At 38.5% G+C, this 15802-nt stretch overlaps 1 protein-coding gene across 2 annotated transcripts in view; it reads right to left on the minus strand.

Moving 5' to 3' along the window:
• The window catches only part of CERT1 (ceramide transporter 1), a 372368-nt gene that overhangs the window by 291211 nt on the left and 65355 nt on the right, over window positions 1–15802 (minus strand). For both annotated transcript variants that reach the window (XM_029575160.1, XM_029575169.1), the window contains exon 3: window positions 11331–11447. In XM_029575160.1, coding sequence (XP_029431020.1) covers window positions 11331–11447 — 117 coding nt within the window. The remainder of the gene's footprint in view (window positions 1–11330; window positions 11448–15802) is intronic.

Raw genomic sequence — 15802 nt, forward strand, 5'->3', positions numbered from 1 at the left:
TACAAAGCACAGGTGATGCCAGTAGGAGGGATTTATTTGTTGGCGTACATCACATCGATTCACATGACAATTGGAATAGTATGACAAGAGGTCGAACTATTTTACATTTAACATTAACTGTGGTTGAAACTAAGTGTACAATATAACGCGAATTTAGGGAGCAAACTTTAATAAACGAGTGGCGGTAAGCCTTGAGGGGGCACATGAAACCAGTATTTACATTTAAACGAATAAAAGAGATCACATCACCCCCATTCTCAAGCTCCTCCACTGGCTGCCTATAAAGCAAAGGATCCTATATAAAGTACTCACCGTAATTCATAAATCCATTCACAATATCTCTCCTCTTCAATTATGTAACCAACTATGCCCTCACTCCTCCTCTAGACCCATCAGAGGAGCATATAAAGGCACACTATGTACCTTCAACAAAATCCTCGCATCATAAACGTGCCATATCTACAGAAGGCCCCATTCAATGGAATGCGCTCCCACCAGACATTCGGCTTGAGTTCTGCCACTCTTCATTCAAAAAAAAACTTAAAACCTGGCTCTTTAGCCAAGCTTTTCCAGGACCATGATCATCATTTTTTCCCCTCCAACCAGCAAGAACATATCTTCTTCACAAACCCCCATTTTCCATACCACTACCTACTTCGGTATCTAATCTCTTGCTGCAGGACACTTGAGACTTTCTCACTTATACGTTATAATTTTTATGCTCAATAAGACCTGTCAACTTAATTGTTTAAGTTTTTGGGTTTTTTTTTTCTCCTTTATCTTTTGGTCATCAATGTTACAACGTTATTGTTAAATTTTGAACTTATGTACACTGTTCCAAGTTTCATAACCTTGTTCTATGTAATGCCTTTTGGCAATTTTCATGTTCTGTTTCAATGTAAACCGATGTGATCTTTATTTCATATAGGAACACCGGTATATAAAAATCTAAAAATAAATAAATAAAATAAACAGGAGACACTGTGGGAGTTAATGGGAGGTTAGTGGGGGGAGGGAGAGTCTCGAAGTTGGATGGGGTATGTTTAGAGATTGTAGGAGGGGTCTAAAAGCAAAGAGAGCGTTGGGGGGGGGGGGGGATGGATGGATGGATGGGTATAAGCATGTGTCCTTCAGATCCAGAACAAACATCCACTCCCGCACTCTGGATGAAGGGGAGAATCATGTGGGGAGAAATTATTTTTCATTTTTCCCCAGAGTATATGCTTTCTCAAGCTATTTAAAACCAGGATGGGTCTCAATCCATCAGTTTTCTAGGGGATGAGGAGGTAGTGTTAATAGAACCCCTGGTAGTAAGGTACAAGAGGTTCTATTGCCTACTGATGGAGGAAAGAGTCCACCTCCAGGCGACTAATGAGGATGCATTGAAAACTGGGAGAAATGTATGCAGTATCCAGACTCCACAATCGTGAGAACGCAGAGATCTTTGGTTATCTTGCACCGCTCCTTCAGGGTGTGCTAGATTCTGGCCCCTACCGGAGAGGGTGTTTGTAGAGTTTGTAAGGTGTCAAACTTGATCCAGGTTTGGGATGGAACTATTGTTGCTTTTGGTTGTCTGCACTTGGATTGTTGTGTGTAGTTGGAAGTTGTTACTGTTGCAGTAGTGGGGGACCCAGTAACCCTGGAACTGCTGGAAGGGGCATGCCTGAAAATTCAGCCTTTTATGGCTTCTTGTTCTTGTATCATTGTTTGATTTGTTCATGTGTTTATGTTTAGTGATGTGTCAGGTGATTTTATGTCTAATTATGATATGTAACTGAATATTTTGTTTTTAGTTACAACATGTTAGCTATTATTTTGTGCATTGCTTTGATTTACAGGCGTAAGAAATGCGATAAATCAAGTATCAAACTAAAATAAATTAAAAGCTCAGTAAGAATGCCTCGCAGGTGAATGTTGCTCCAATCTCATGTACAGGGACTGGACTGTCACTTGTTCTTTTATTTGAGCCACAGTTTTTCTGAATTTTTCTCCAAAGAGGTGATCAACTAGACAAGTAATATCTGCCAACTTGTCGTGATCATCATCGTGCACGTTACTGGCTCTCCAAGAAACTGTGTGACATGCGCTGATGGAGGCTGAAGTGGTGCATGCCATGGTATCAAATGTGATAGTGTATACACTCTTTAGCATCTAAAAGAAGCTGAGGGTATACAGATGCACCCTCACCAGGTGAAAGGGAAGGTTTTAGTTTTTTTTACATAATCATTTAAGTATTGAACCATGTCGAATTGGTAAGCAGAAATACAGCATTAACCATGGTGCTCTGGAATACCTTTTTACCAAAAATTATCCAGTAATCTGGAATCTTACTCTGCTGGTGTATTTGAGAATATTGTATTCTTTGCTTTAAGCTCTGATTCAACTACAATTGATTGATGAGGTAACTGCACCATCCCAAACCCTGGGGATTTTTGCACTCTGAGGTCTAGTTTCCTTGTAACTGAGACATAGGAAAAGGATTCTTTCAAATTCTTGTTTGTAATTCTTGCAGGATATCATGGATTGGAATGGCTGCTGGTTCCACTGGTGTTTCCAAAATTTGGAAGAGGCCGAAAACATTTGCACGAGGGTCCTTGTGCACATTAATTCAGATTGCTTTGCCCAACTTGTCTAGAAATCTAGAGTAAGAGGTCATCAAGTGGAGATGAGTGCTCGAAAGGCTCAGACAGGGGGTCAGAGAGTATTCCCATTTAACCTTCTTTGGAATCCAGAGGAGAGTGAACCCTAACCCAGGAACCTAACGATGAAAAAAAGGTGACAGAGGAGGGATCCTTGTTTGCCTCCGATCATCTCAACTTTACTGCAATGGAGAGCCATGGGCTAGAACCACCTCACGGGAGTTCCAATGGAATATCTCTACACACTGGTGATACTGGGATTGCTTCAAAAGGTATTAAATCTGATATTCTGGAAAGCAGAGGCTGAAGAGTAGCTCCTTATCCTTAACTGCTAAAGAAGTAAAGAAATCCTTCATCAATTCTGACACTTGGTCCACAGTTGACATGCCCCTTGGCATGGTGTGAGTGGTGGATCATCTTTTGATACAAGAATGGAATTTTGCACATCTTCTGGGCTCTGCAGAATTTGTATTGGAGGCTGATCAGATGTGCGAGGTACCATAGAACAAATAGGGTCCGAGGTTTCCAGATGTAATCCTGAACTTTTGTTGGTGAAATTGCTCTGGTAATTGGCAGAGGCAGGTGAAGCATAATCCCTTCTGCTCTTGAAAATATTCTCAGCATGTCAATATACTGCTGCATTGGAAGCACTGTTGTACAATGCATAAATGATGAAGCAGCCTGTTCTGTCAATGGTATTGCGACGTGATACATTTCATACTCTGGGGCTCACTGCGTTGATGGTGCCAAATGTGTTGAGGACTTGCATGTTGCCAGCACACCATGATTCGGCAATGCAGATGTGCTGGAGAATGGATTCATCAAGTGCATAAATAGTGCTGAGTTTTGATGTTTTCTTAACACTGGCTGCACCAGCAACTCTGCCAAGTGGTGCTTCTTTATGTTTGAAGCAATTTCACAAAGTTTTATGCTTACTCAACCCTAAAGACTTGGCTTGCTCCGCCAAAAGGGGAGAAATTTTGGAGGAGTTCCTGCGCAACTTCATTTATTTATAAGGTTTTATACACTGACATTCGTATGGATCATGACTGTTTCCAATTAACAATAAAGTTGGAGAAATTACATTGAACAGGGAAACTTCATCCAGGGAGGAAGATGAAGCTGCACTTTGGAAGAGGACTGACTACAGTTTGACAGACTTGTGTAGTTTCTCTATTTTCCAGGCTCTCAACTTTTGGGAATGCAGGGACATCCGGACACAATATCAGTTGGCTTGGTTATGGTTTGGTTCGGGGCAGCGGTAACAAGCTTCATGTCTGTCAGTAGTAGACATTTATCCACTGTATAGGCACTCTTTAAAAGCCGCTCACTGGAGTCTCTCTCTTGCCTGATATCTTGAAGAAAAAAAATATTTATTTTTTTTTAGCAGCACTAAAAAGTGCTGTTTTGGAGCTGCTGAGGCAGTGAGGCAATTTTGAGGAAAAAATTAAGAATTTTAGAGAAAAAAAAATCAGAGTATAAGTCCATGCTAGTACTTGCATGAAAAAAGAATGAAGGAGTTCACGAGGCAATGGTTGTGCTGGAACTCCTGCATATACTCAGCAGAGCAAACGTTCTATGAGCTTAGAGAGAAGGGTCCATTTGGTGCCTCTGGATGATGTCACCCGCATGTCATGGCTAATAGAGCCCTGCTTGTCAGAGATATTCTACAATTACCCTAAAGCCTGGTCAACCCCCTCTCACCATGAGGGGCTGGGAAAGTCAGTACAAATCATAAAATAAAGAGTACAGTGCAATATCAATATAAAAAATCTGGAAAACAACATACCCACATTTTACATCCTTTCATTGCTTAACCCCTGCTCCTCTCTCTCAGAGGGAGTGAGGGGAAATAAAAAAAGGAAAATTTCCTACTGCTGCCAAAAAAGGGACTACTAAATCCTACCCCAACCTATTCATATTAAAGAAATTGACTTTTAGGGCCAGGGGAACTTGGATCCATTAGGTCCCTGTACCCTCCTACTCGCTCAATTGCAAGCAGATATATCAAATGTGGATGGTTTAAAGGCTGATAATGAGGTGGCTCACGAATCTATATCTGAAGTGCCCAATGGTGGGGATTTACCATCCGCTCAAGTAATAGCATCTTCTACTCCTAAATAATTTCCAGCTTCTGAATAAGGTGAGTAAATTTAACTGGCTGCAATTACATTGGAATTGGTGTGGTCTGCAATTGTGGGCTTGTAAAAATGTGTATGTACTCATATTGACACTATTTTGAATACTATGGATGGAACAACAAATTAATGAACAAGACTGCATAATTCATGATTATGTTGAAAAATTGACTGACCTTGAGGAGAAGGTTTCTATTATACAGTCTCATGCTAATTATGTAGAGGCAATTTTTTTTTTTTACAATTAAAAATAAAGAATATTGAGAATTTCTCTAGACATTTAAATTTAAGGTTTCTTAATTTTATTTTATTATTCATTAATTTCCCCTTTAAAAAGATTCAAGAGAATTTAAGACTTTAAAGTATCTAAAGAAATAATTCAAGCAATATCTAAGGTTTATTTACCCTTTGAGACAAACCAAAATATTTTATCTGAGGTTAATAGAAATATTTCTTTTAATTTAGATCATACACTTTTGAGAACTCATTTACAGCAGTTAAGATTAGAGCTACATTATGGTGTACTATGTACAAGACTCAAGCATTGGACTCTAAGATCTTGTTTTCTGGTTAAAAATTATCTTTTTTGGGCCAGAAAATTGCATTATGCCCAGATGTTGCAAGGGAAACTCAGGCTAGACAAGGTCTTTCTTTTGTAGAAACCTATTTTTGGCTCTCAGTGTATTTTTTTTTTTTTTTAAAGAAAAGATTCCCTTGTAAACGTCTGATTAAATATCAAGGTAATGAATTTTTTTCTGATCCCGATCATTAGAAAATTTTTTGCAAGATTGCCATCTGATCCAGTTTCTGAAATTAGACATTTCATAGGTTAGGATGTTAGTAGTATCCTCATTTTGTTTTCTTGCGCTTCTTTGAATTTGACTCCCCATTATGTGATCTAATTTTGAAATATTGTTGCCTTTGATTATTTTTTGTTTCATTGCATGGAAATTTCTTGAATATGTAATTATTTTATCATCCCTTATTATATGTTTGAAATCTAATAAAGAGAATTTAACCAGTTAAAAATATTAACTTCACTAGTCATATTATAATCAGAGATCTGAAAATCCACTCATTTGTGAGTTTTCAGAGCTGATGAACAGGGTGCAAGCTTCTTCCTGCCCTGGTGCCATCTGCTAACAGATACAAAGTTCAGTCTTCCTGCCAGTAGAAAGCGTTAAGGAAACACTGCACATTCTCCAGGTACTGGAATTTCTTCTCTATTGCTCTCCAATTGACTGGAGCACTTCATTCTCTCCCCTCCATATCACCCACTGTCTTGCAGACACTGCCCCCCCCCCCCCCCCCTTCCTTGCAATGAATGAATCCCATTCTTGCCATTTTTACAAGCTCTGCAATTCAAAGTTATTACTTTTGAGAAACATGGATTTTGCTCAGCACAAAATGATTCATAAGCAATAACCATTAGTAACTTGTATCACAGAGATATCAGGAGTTGGGAGGGATTGAAAAGGCAACACGAAACGGAGGAAGGAAAGATGAGATTGTATGGAGAGGTAAGAAAAAATTATGAAAAGCTTCAGGGAAAGAGGAATAGGAAGCTTTGGAAAGAGGGAGAAAGATGAGGAAGAGATTGCTTCAGAAGAAAAATGATAATCTTTTCACTTGACTGGTAAAGTCTCAAATATATTTTTCAAGCCTCGACTACAATCCCATCCTCACTCAGAAAGTGGCTAATTTTACAGGTAGCTATTATAAATTTCTCTATATACTGTACATACAATTAGAAAAATGTTTAGCTGACACTACTTCATACTACAAGTATTTCTCAACCCATTTCAATTACTGTAACAATGTCCCATTTTTGTGGAGTAGATAGTGTTTTTATATCACTTAGCAAAAACCAGTTGGCAATGAAGAATATTTCAGTTTTAGAAGTTATTAACTGTTCTACATTGAAGATAATTACTACCTTGCTTTGGTAGAACTGTTCGCATCTGAGAAGAAACAGGAAATAGAAAGTAGCAAAAAGGTTTAATGGCAGATCATGGCTAGAAAGCAGATTAAACCTGTAAATGGATCGTTTGACATTCAATTTCAAACCAGACTGTCTCAACCTTGAATATTCATGCTGGGACAAGTTAGAAAGAAAAGTCAAGTCCCCAGGAAGCCTAGGTGGCTACTGTTTGGAACCAAGATAGATGGAAATTAGCCTGCCAATGTAATTATATAGCTGCCCTGAAATCTCATTCCAAGTTCAGATATCAATCTAAATTATTTACGAGTTGACAGTTGATCTCAGCAGTACCTATTAACATATAAAAACAAAAAAAGTCAATTGTGTCGCTACAGCTAAGTACAGTAAAGGAGGGTAACAAGCTGTGCACCTCTCACAGTTGTACAGTTTAAAATCCACTGCAGCTTGGCAATTTTTAAGCTATGTGACTGAGGTTGCACAACTTGTTACCAACCTGCTCAACCATACGTAGCTGTAACCATGAGCATCTCGCCCTGCTCACAAACTTGTGGCAGGATAGGAGAGAAGAGAGAAAAGATAAAGACAAGAGTCTGTCTGAAGTAAATGCTGGCAAACGAATTATATTAGCTGTCAAGAAAATACAGGAGACCTGGAAGACATCAGTGCTTACTGATAAACTCATAGTGAAAAGCTTAGGGGTTAAGTTATATTTAGTGACCTTCATTTTCAATTATATTTTTCCTGCAAATTTCAATGTTATAACAAATCTGTAGAAAAAGGACTTATAAAAAACAGGAGTGAAATCAATGGAAAAGTCATTTTACCACTGAATTTGTTGTGTTGTAACATTGAAATTCCCTACAAAAATAAAGCAGGGTTGCTTACCTGTAACAAGTGTTCTCCTAGGACAGCAGAATGTTAGTATAGTACATTAATCATTTTCTTCTACTTTTTTTCCTATTCTGCCTATACTTTATACTTGCTATGCCAATTTGGCTAAAAAGGAATATTTCTTCTCTTCCGTGTTAAATGCATGATATTACCATTTTATTATAATAAAGCATCCTGTTTAGATTTATGAAAAAAAGAAAATTAAGCAATGTGATCTGTTACTGAATGTAAGTTTCATTTACATTAAGTATATTTCCTCCAAATAAGTTGGTAACTAAAATGCATATTTGTACAGAAATATATTTGAATATAGTTAGTCAAGAAGGCTGCTGTCTGACTAAAGGAATTTCTCCCCTTTGAACCATCTACAGAACTTGCAGAGGAGACTGCGCTGCTCCTAATTCTTACCCAAGTTGTGTCTACTCCAACAAACTTAGTCCTCTTAAGAAAACTTATGATTTTTTTTAATAAGCTTTTGAACAGATGTATATATTGCAGTATGCAAATGTCAGGAACAATTACATAAAAAAAAGGAAGTTTATTCTACTATGTCCTTGAGCTGAATACTGGAGTTAATTACAAAAAAAAAATACTAAGCAAAGGAGCTCTAAAAAGGTTTATGTTGAAGGCGGTTATTAAAGCAGAGTTGATTTTTTTTTTTTTTTGTTTTAAATGGAGTCCTCTGTAGCTGAAACCAAGAGAAAGTTATTGAATTTCCCTCCAGCAAAATTTTGGGTAAAATGAGTTAAAGTCCATTAATTGAATTAATTTCTTTGTTTTATTTGATATCGCTTAATGAAGGCTCTAAAAAAGAAGAAGTGCTCACATCTGGAATATTCCATTTACAGAACATGGCTGTGATATAATCATGGCGATGTAAAAAGACTCATTACCTCTATCAATATACGGTCAATATTTTTAGATATTACGACAATTACCTCACAAAACATTTCTTTTTGAGAGAGTATTACAATGTGTGTGATAATCATTCCATCTGTTCATAAATTGCTCCTATTAAAATACAGGTTACACAATAGTGAAAAATGGATAAAAGTATAATTTAGTAACCAGGTTCAACTTACATTTTAAATACTAGCTTGTAAGCCAAAGAGTTATAGATTTCACATCATTTATCAGTATAAGAATGTATACCATACTGTATGTCTTTAGCAAAGTCTCATATGCACAGATACTTTACAAGGGCTCAATTGTGATTTTAAATAAGAAACATAGCAAAATAATTTAATAATTTAGAAATAGAAGGGAAATGCCCCTGTGGAATTAAAGAAATCATTTACCTTTGTGTTCATGTACTCTAATATACATTTTTGTGGTAAAACAGAACATTTTTGTTCACTTCCAAGACTGGACAAAAATTCAACATCATTAAAGACAATATACTAATAATATATATGGCTAAGGAAGCTTTTAATCATTAACACTCACTTCAATTTTTAGAAGTGGGATATAAATTCCAATTGGCTTAAATCTTATTTTAAATGGCATAAAAATCTTGGAAAATGAATACTGAATTTTGCGTAAATATTTTCCTGTTTATCATTTACTGGCATGCTGGACATTTGTGCTTTAATTTGATCACCGTATTCTATTTCACACTTTTTTTTAACTCTACTATTCTTTTTGGATATGGTTTTGTTGCTTGCCTTGGTTGGCATTGTTAAATGAATCATCCAGAGAAATACTCAAACACTTTCACATATATTAACTATCATTTTTACTATATAAGATATTAGCCTGCAAGAGATAAAATTGTGAACCGTGTTCTGATATATATGATCACCCATTAACATCCTAATTTCTTTTGCCTTATCATTAAATGGCACATGTCATCAAAGGGAAAAAATGCTTTTCAAAAGGTTTGGGCCAGTGGCAGTGAAATTTGTATAAAATCGTATTGTGTGTACACAACATAAAATTTCATCAGGTGACAGAATTCCTCAACAGATTGAAAAATTTTGAAAAATTGCAAATGGATTTCACACATATGCCAAAAGCATAGGACCACTAACGTTGTTCGATAGTAGTGAATAGAGGCCTAACACACTGATGCCACAGTGAAACTTCAAAAATGTATTGCTCAAGGAATATATTCTTTGTTTAGATGTACTTGTGGTACTACAAACAGGTCTGGTTTTCAGAATATCCTCAATGAATATGCAAGAAATATATCATGCAATTGAGGCTGAAAACCAGACTGGTTTGTGGCACACCTGGGTGAGAGTTGCATACCCCTGCTCTACACTGTCATATTTTTAGGTTCTCATGTCATCATCTCAAGGTACATTTGTTGACATATTTGTCCCACGATACAAAAATTGACCAACTATATTTCAACTACTCATGTATTCTGTTGAAAAGCAAACAAATCCTTTGCCTTTGAAAAAATAGCTATTGAAAAATGTCTTCTGCTGTTTAACTGGCCAGTTTCTCTGATTTATGGGTCAAATTTTATATTTTATGTCTATTTTATCTTTAAACATAGTATTTTGCATAATCTGTCTGGGACAAATTACTACTAAACAGTTACCTGGAAGAATGTGTTGCCTTATGAAGTCCAATTATTCCCTCATATTTTAGGAGATGTCTTACTGCCTCAAGTGTAAAACGGTTTTGCTGGCAGCATTTCAAAGCATTTTTTTTTTTTTTTAAACACTAAGAATGTCAAGACAAATACAAGACATTCAAATGTCAAGGAATGTGTCATGATTACACAATGATATATACAAACAGTACAATAAAGAGTTAACCTGTTATTTCAATTGTGTTAATTATATTTAATCAACTGAATGAAGTAAACATTTATATATAAGCACTTGGGCTTTTTTGCACTGTATTTTTTTTTTTTTAATTTTGATTCAGCACTCCTTATCCCGTATAAAACAAGTACAATGTTACTAAACTGCCAACTACAGGTTCTGCTGGTTGGAATGGGGTGGATTCAAGGGGAATGCTGACTTACAAACCCAATAGTCATGTTACCGGTACCAAGGCACAGAACAGGAAAATGATCTTGCTAAATAAGTTCCTATCTGTCTAAAAAAACAGCCAGATGTGCAAAGGCAGTGAAAAGCTGAGTAGAAAACTAAAAGAAGGCTGTCTACAGTGGTTTTAACACAAATTTGGAAAAGAAGGCTGCTTTTAAAACTGCTTTTAAAGGGAATGCAATGCCAAAGAATTTAAGTGAGGAATCCTCTGAAAGGCGTAGTCCATGACAACCTCAAAAGTTCTATTATACAGAAGATAATGAAGTTCTACTGGTGGCATTGATAAGAACAGCAATGAGAGTGAGAAAATGTATCACTTCCTGATAGGATAGGAATAGCAAATCTGAGCACCTATAAATTTACTGATTCTGTGTCTACAACTCATATCAAATAAATTTAGCTCAAAAGTAATAAAGTGCAAAATTAACTTAGTTTAAAGTATCTGTACTCTGCAACATAACTAATTATTATAAAACTATCTGTAGAATTAATCTCTTAACAGCAGCTTGGCACAAATAGCAATCTTTACTTGGAATATTAGGACTGAAATATTAGATTAGACCAATGCGTGGAAAAGTTTGCCTAGTGCCCGACTACACCATGTTTGACTGCAGCCAGTCCAACTAGTCCCTCACTTTTACAATATCATAGAAATGCTAATACTAAAATTTGAAAATCTCATTTTCCAATTGAAAAAAATCCTCCATCAAAATACCTTGTGCTGTTCGATGGCATCTATCCATTGCTGTCTATGATCCAGATCTTGAGCTCGTAGGTACCAAACACTATCATTGACACTGATATCAAAACGGCATTCGTCAAACTCATGAGGCTGAGGAAATGATGAAAGAAAGTGTAAAATACAAAACCAAATCAAGCTGCATAACTTGATACAGAAAAAAAATGTGATAAACCTTTTTTGAAATGCAAAATTCAGGCACTAAGGAATAATGCATCAGATATTTATTAAACACTACCAACTTAGAAAAGACATGACAAAGACACTTACGGTCAAGATGAGCTATATGAACCAATGTTTGGATATTTCAAGGTTTCTCCAAGAAGTATTAGACAGCATTTTCAAAAGTATTCAGTACATGGCTACTTTCTTTGAAGTCAGAAAATTTACTGAAGAAAAATATATCCATCATTTTACAGCTGTGAGATTTTTACAATATGCAATTAAAATAGTTTAACAATAAGGTGGCAAAAATACCCCTACCCCATCCCAGTTCCAACATCCAGTTCTGCCAGTCAGACATCTCCTGGATCACATTCCCTAGCTCTTCCTACCCCTCCCCCCCCACACAGTCTTAAACCCCTCCCCAGGCTTGATCCCCCCCAGTCAACCCCCAACTTTGACCCCCCCCCTCCAACTCTTTCCCCCAGCTTTCTCACCCTCTGCCCCTCCAGGCTCAACCCTCCTTCATTCCTCTCCCACCTCAAAACAAGACTCAGTTTTCTCACAGTTACCCCTATGCCCCAAGCTTTACTCCCAGCCCTCTCTGTGCCCCAGGTCCAAACTCCCATACCCCTTAAGTTATTTCACTCTCCAGCCCCCAGCAAGACCCCCAGCTCTCTCTGCTACCCGCAGACTGGAAGCCCCTACCCAGCTTTCTCTCTGCCCCACCATGCTTAACCTCCTGCCTCAGGATCCTCTGCTCCACCCACCCCTAGCAAGACTTTACCATCTCTGTACACCACCCCCCTCCCAAGCTTGATCCTGCTCAGTTATCTTTCTGCTCCAATCTTCTCCTCCTCCTATTCTCTGGCTCTCTTCACCCCTCAGCAAGACCTCCAGCTTTCTCTGTCCCACCAGGCTTAAGCTCCTGAGCCCCGGGCTCTCTCTCTCTCTGCTCTCCCTTCCTCCAGGCTTGACAATCCCCTCAGCTCGCTCTTTCCTACTCCCCCCCCCCTCCCCCTGCCAAACTCCTTGCTTAGGCTCCACCCCCACTACTCCCTTTCTCTGTTGGCCTCGCTGGCAGAACTTCACTGCTGCAGGTCTTTTCTCTGTGGGCAGCCATAGTCTTTCCCTTCCAGCCTGTGTGAGCCAATACTAACTGCTGCCTCCTGGCCCACACGGGCAAATACCAATATTTCCTCCTCCTGGCCAGCACTGCTGACCCCAATCCCCGCACTAAACTCTACAAGGAAAACTGGAATTCAACACAAGAGGGGGATTTGGTACAAATATTTTATTTTATTTATTTAACAGTTTTATATACCGACCTTCATAGTAAATAACCATATCGGATCAGTTTACAATTAACAAGAATAAAAAACTGGGGTAACTATTCAAGTAAACGAAAGATAAACAGTAAGTAGGAATGAGTCAAAAGTTACAATCAACAGGGAAGAGAACTTGGAAGCTTGAAACAAGCTGGAAAGAAGATAAGGCAGGAAATAAATATGAAGTGATGCCATAGGGCGTACGGGTTAAAGCTTAATGGTGCTTTAACCTGGGAGAGTCAGAGTCCATTCGTGAGTGTAATCACCATAACGGGTAAGCGTGAAGTACTGTGCTGCACAGTATTCCCCCCAGAAGTAATCTTACCTTTTCTCAGTCATCCCTTTTCCAAGCTGAAGAGCCCTAACCTGTTTAGCTTACGGGAGTAGTTGCATCCTTTATCTTTTTCTTACTCTTTTCTGCACTTTTTCTAGTCCCACTACATTGTTTAAGATGCAGTGATCAGGACTGCACACAATACGCCAAGTACAGAGAGAGAATTTCCCTGCACATAGGACAAGGTTTCTGAATCTTTTTGATGGAACTCCCCCTTTTTCTACCCAGCCTGTCCTGTCTCACCCTGCCATCAGCACCCTCCTCACCGCAGCATCTTCTCTTATACTCTACTTTCCATTATAAGGTTCTTGACCCATCTGCTTTTTCCTTTCCCATCTCCATGACAGCTGCAGTCCTCAATCTGAAGCCACACAGCTTTCTGACAGCACAGTAGCTCTGTTGTGGCAACAGAAATTGGGATGTGCTTCAAATATCTCCTCAGGAAGACTGCACCTTCCTTCGTGCATGCCTCAGTTTGATTATTGGCATCCAGAAATTCTAAATTCATAAATACAGGAACTGAACATTTCTTCCAGAACTTATTTGCTAAAGGATAAAAAGGACTTACCGTGCACTCCTCCCCCTCCACCCCTATAATTTATTTGGGGGAGGGGAGGTTAGGGACAGTTGCAGTAGGAGTATATTTCTTCTCTGATGTGTATGTACACCCTCCCCACAACAAGCAATTCCCTCTTTCATTCCCCATCTCATCCAGGTAAAGTCCTCTCTACTCCTTCAGACCCCACATCTCACTCCCACACATTCACTCTCCTCTTACGCCCAACTCTTGCCACCTCTTTCCCTGTCTGCTGCAGCCTTCTGTTCCCCCTTGGTCCCGCATCTCAATCCCAGATATGGCCTCCTTTCAGGGAATCTAAATGGAAATGAAAAAAAAAGTGTGGCCACCTCCTTCCTTGGCCTTGAATTAAAGATGAAAGATGTGGCTATTGCCTTTTGCCTGAGCTATCCCCGACTGCTGAGGCCCTGGATTGGGGGTGAAGACAGGTGAGTGGATTTTTCCCCAGCAACGTTCATGAAAATTCATACACATTCTCCCCATTCAGAGCTGAACTAAAGGGTGAAAAAAAAAAAGTGCATTTTCCCAGTTGTCTAGAACTCTCCTTTGATATAAGGAGCAAGAAAAGAATAAATTCACTCACTTCCTACGCCTCTCATCCTGCCATCAGCTGCATTCAGGCCCAGGAGAAAAATTTGCTCAAAATGTGTTCAAGTCATTGTGTATAAACTAGTTTGAGTGATGCGTGAGCACAATACTACCATACTGTGTTTGACTCTGAGACAGAAAAAAAAAAAAAAGTTACTTCATGCCTGAAGTAAAAGTTATGGCTAACACATTTTACATTACAAGCAACGTAACAGACAGCCATACAAAATCAAAAACTTTATCACTACGTTTTGAGTGGGTCATCATGTTCCTTCACACTACTATGTATTTTTCTCTTCCCTGGCCAAAACCCTTTGATCTGAATTCAACCTCTGTTTTGCATCATTTCATTCCACAATACACAGGACTCAGACCAAGACCAATGTGCAAATCCTACTTCTCCTACTGACATCCCTTGTGATCCTGGGCAAGACTATGTGCCATTGCTCTCAGGTACCCAAAGACTAAGTTTTGTGGAGTACAAGTTTGTACCTGCATTTAATTTAGGGTAACATGCCCTGTATGTAGTAGCATGATATACATTTCAAAATGAATTAATTTTGGATTCTGCTCACATATCATTAACTCAAGGCAAGTTACATTTACATACTATAAGTATTTCCTGTCCCCAGGCGGGCTTACAATCTACCGTAAGTGCCTGATTTACTAAACTTTTTTCTTCGAGAGACAGAATGGGGGAAAAGCTTTCATAAGTCAGGCCCTAAGTTTGTACCTGAGGCAATGAAAGATGAAATATCTTCCCCAAAGTCACCAGGAACACTCGTGGGATTTGAACCCGGTTTCACTGGTTCTCAGCGTGCTGCTCTAACAATTAGACTACTCCTCCTCCTTCCATTCCCTTTAAATATTTGTTGAAAGTGCTCATAATTCAGGAAGAAAAAAAAGTGTTAATTGGGGTTTCTTCAATGCAGTTCTCAAGGACATAGGAAAAAAATAAGTAAGAAGGTGTATTAGAGACAGACAGTGTGAAAAATCTTAATGTTACAGGGCAAGTTAGGCCCCCGAAGAACTGAACTGCATAAACTGTGAATATAGACATTCAGGATTTAAGTCTTTTGGCTTATCTTTCCTATAAAATTGTCTTCTCTGTAAAACTAAACCAACTGAATTGAGTGCTAGTGATGAGTCTGAGGCCCTCAGGAAACCTATAGGTCACTTTCCACTGAACCTTTTGAGCCACACCTGGCAGGGGCCCTCTGCCATAGGGCTGGAATGCAAGGGAAAGGAAAGGGTACACAGAATGATTTATGGATAGGTACTGGCAGGAAAAATCAGGCAACGAATGAGGTATGCTACATAAACCACCTCAAGACCAATGCCTTAGTATTGCCGGTAATGAAAGATGTTCAATGATATGCCATACTCCAGTGCACTGGGAATTATGGACTGCTCTTCTGCTGAGATTCATGGGAGAACCTCAGGGAAGTAAGCAGATTTG

The sequence above is a fragment of the Rhinatrema bivittatum genome, chromosome 1, assembly GCF_901001135.1.
Source record: "Rhinatrema bivittatum chromosome 1, aRhiBiv1.1, whole genome shotgun sequence".
Lineage (NCBI taxonomy): Eukaryota > Metazoa > Chordata > Amphibia > Gymnophiona > Rhinatrematidae > Rhinatrema > Rhinatrema bivittatum.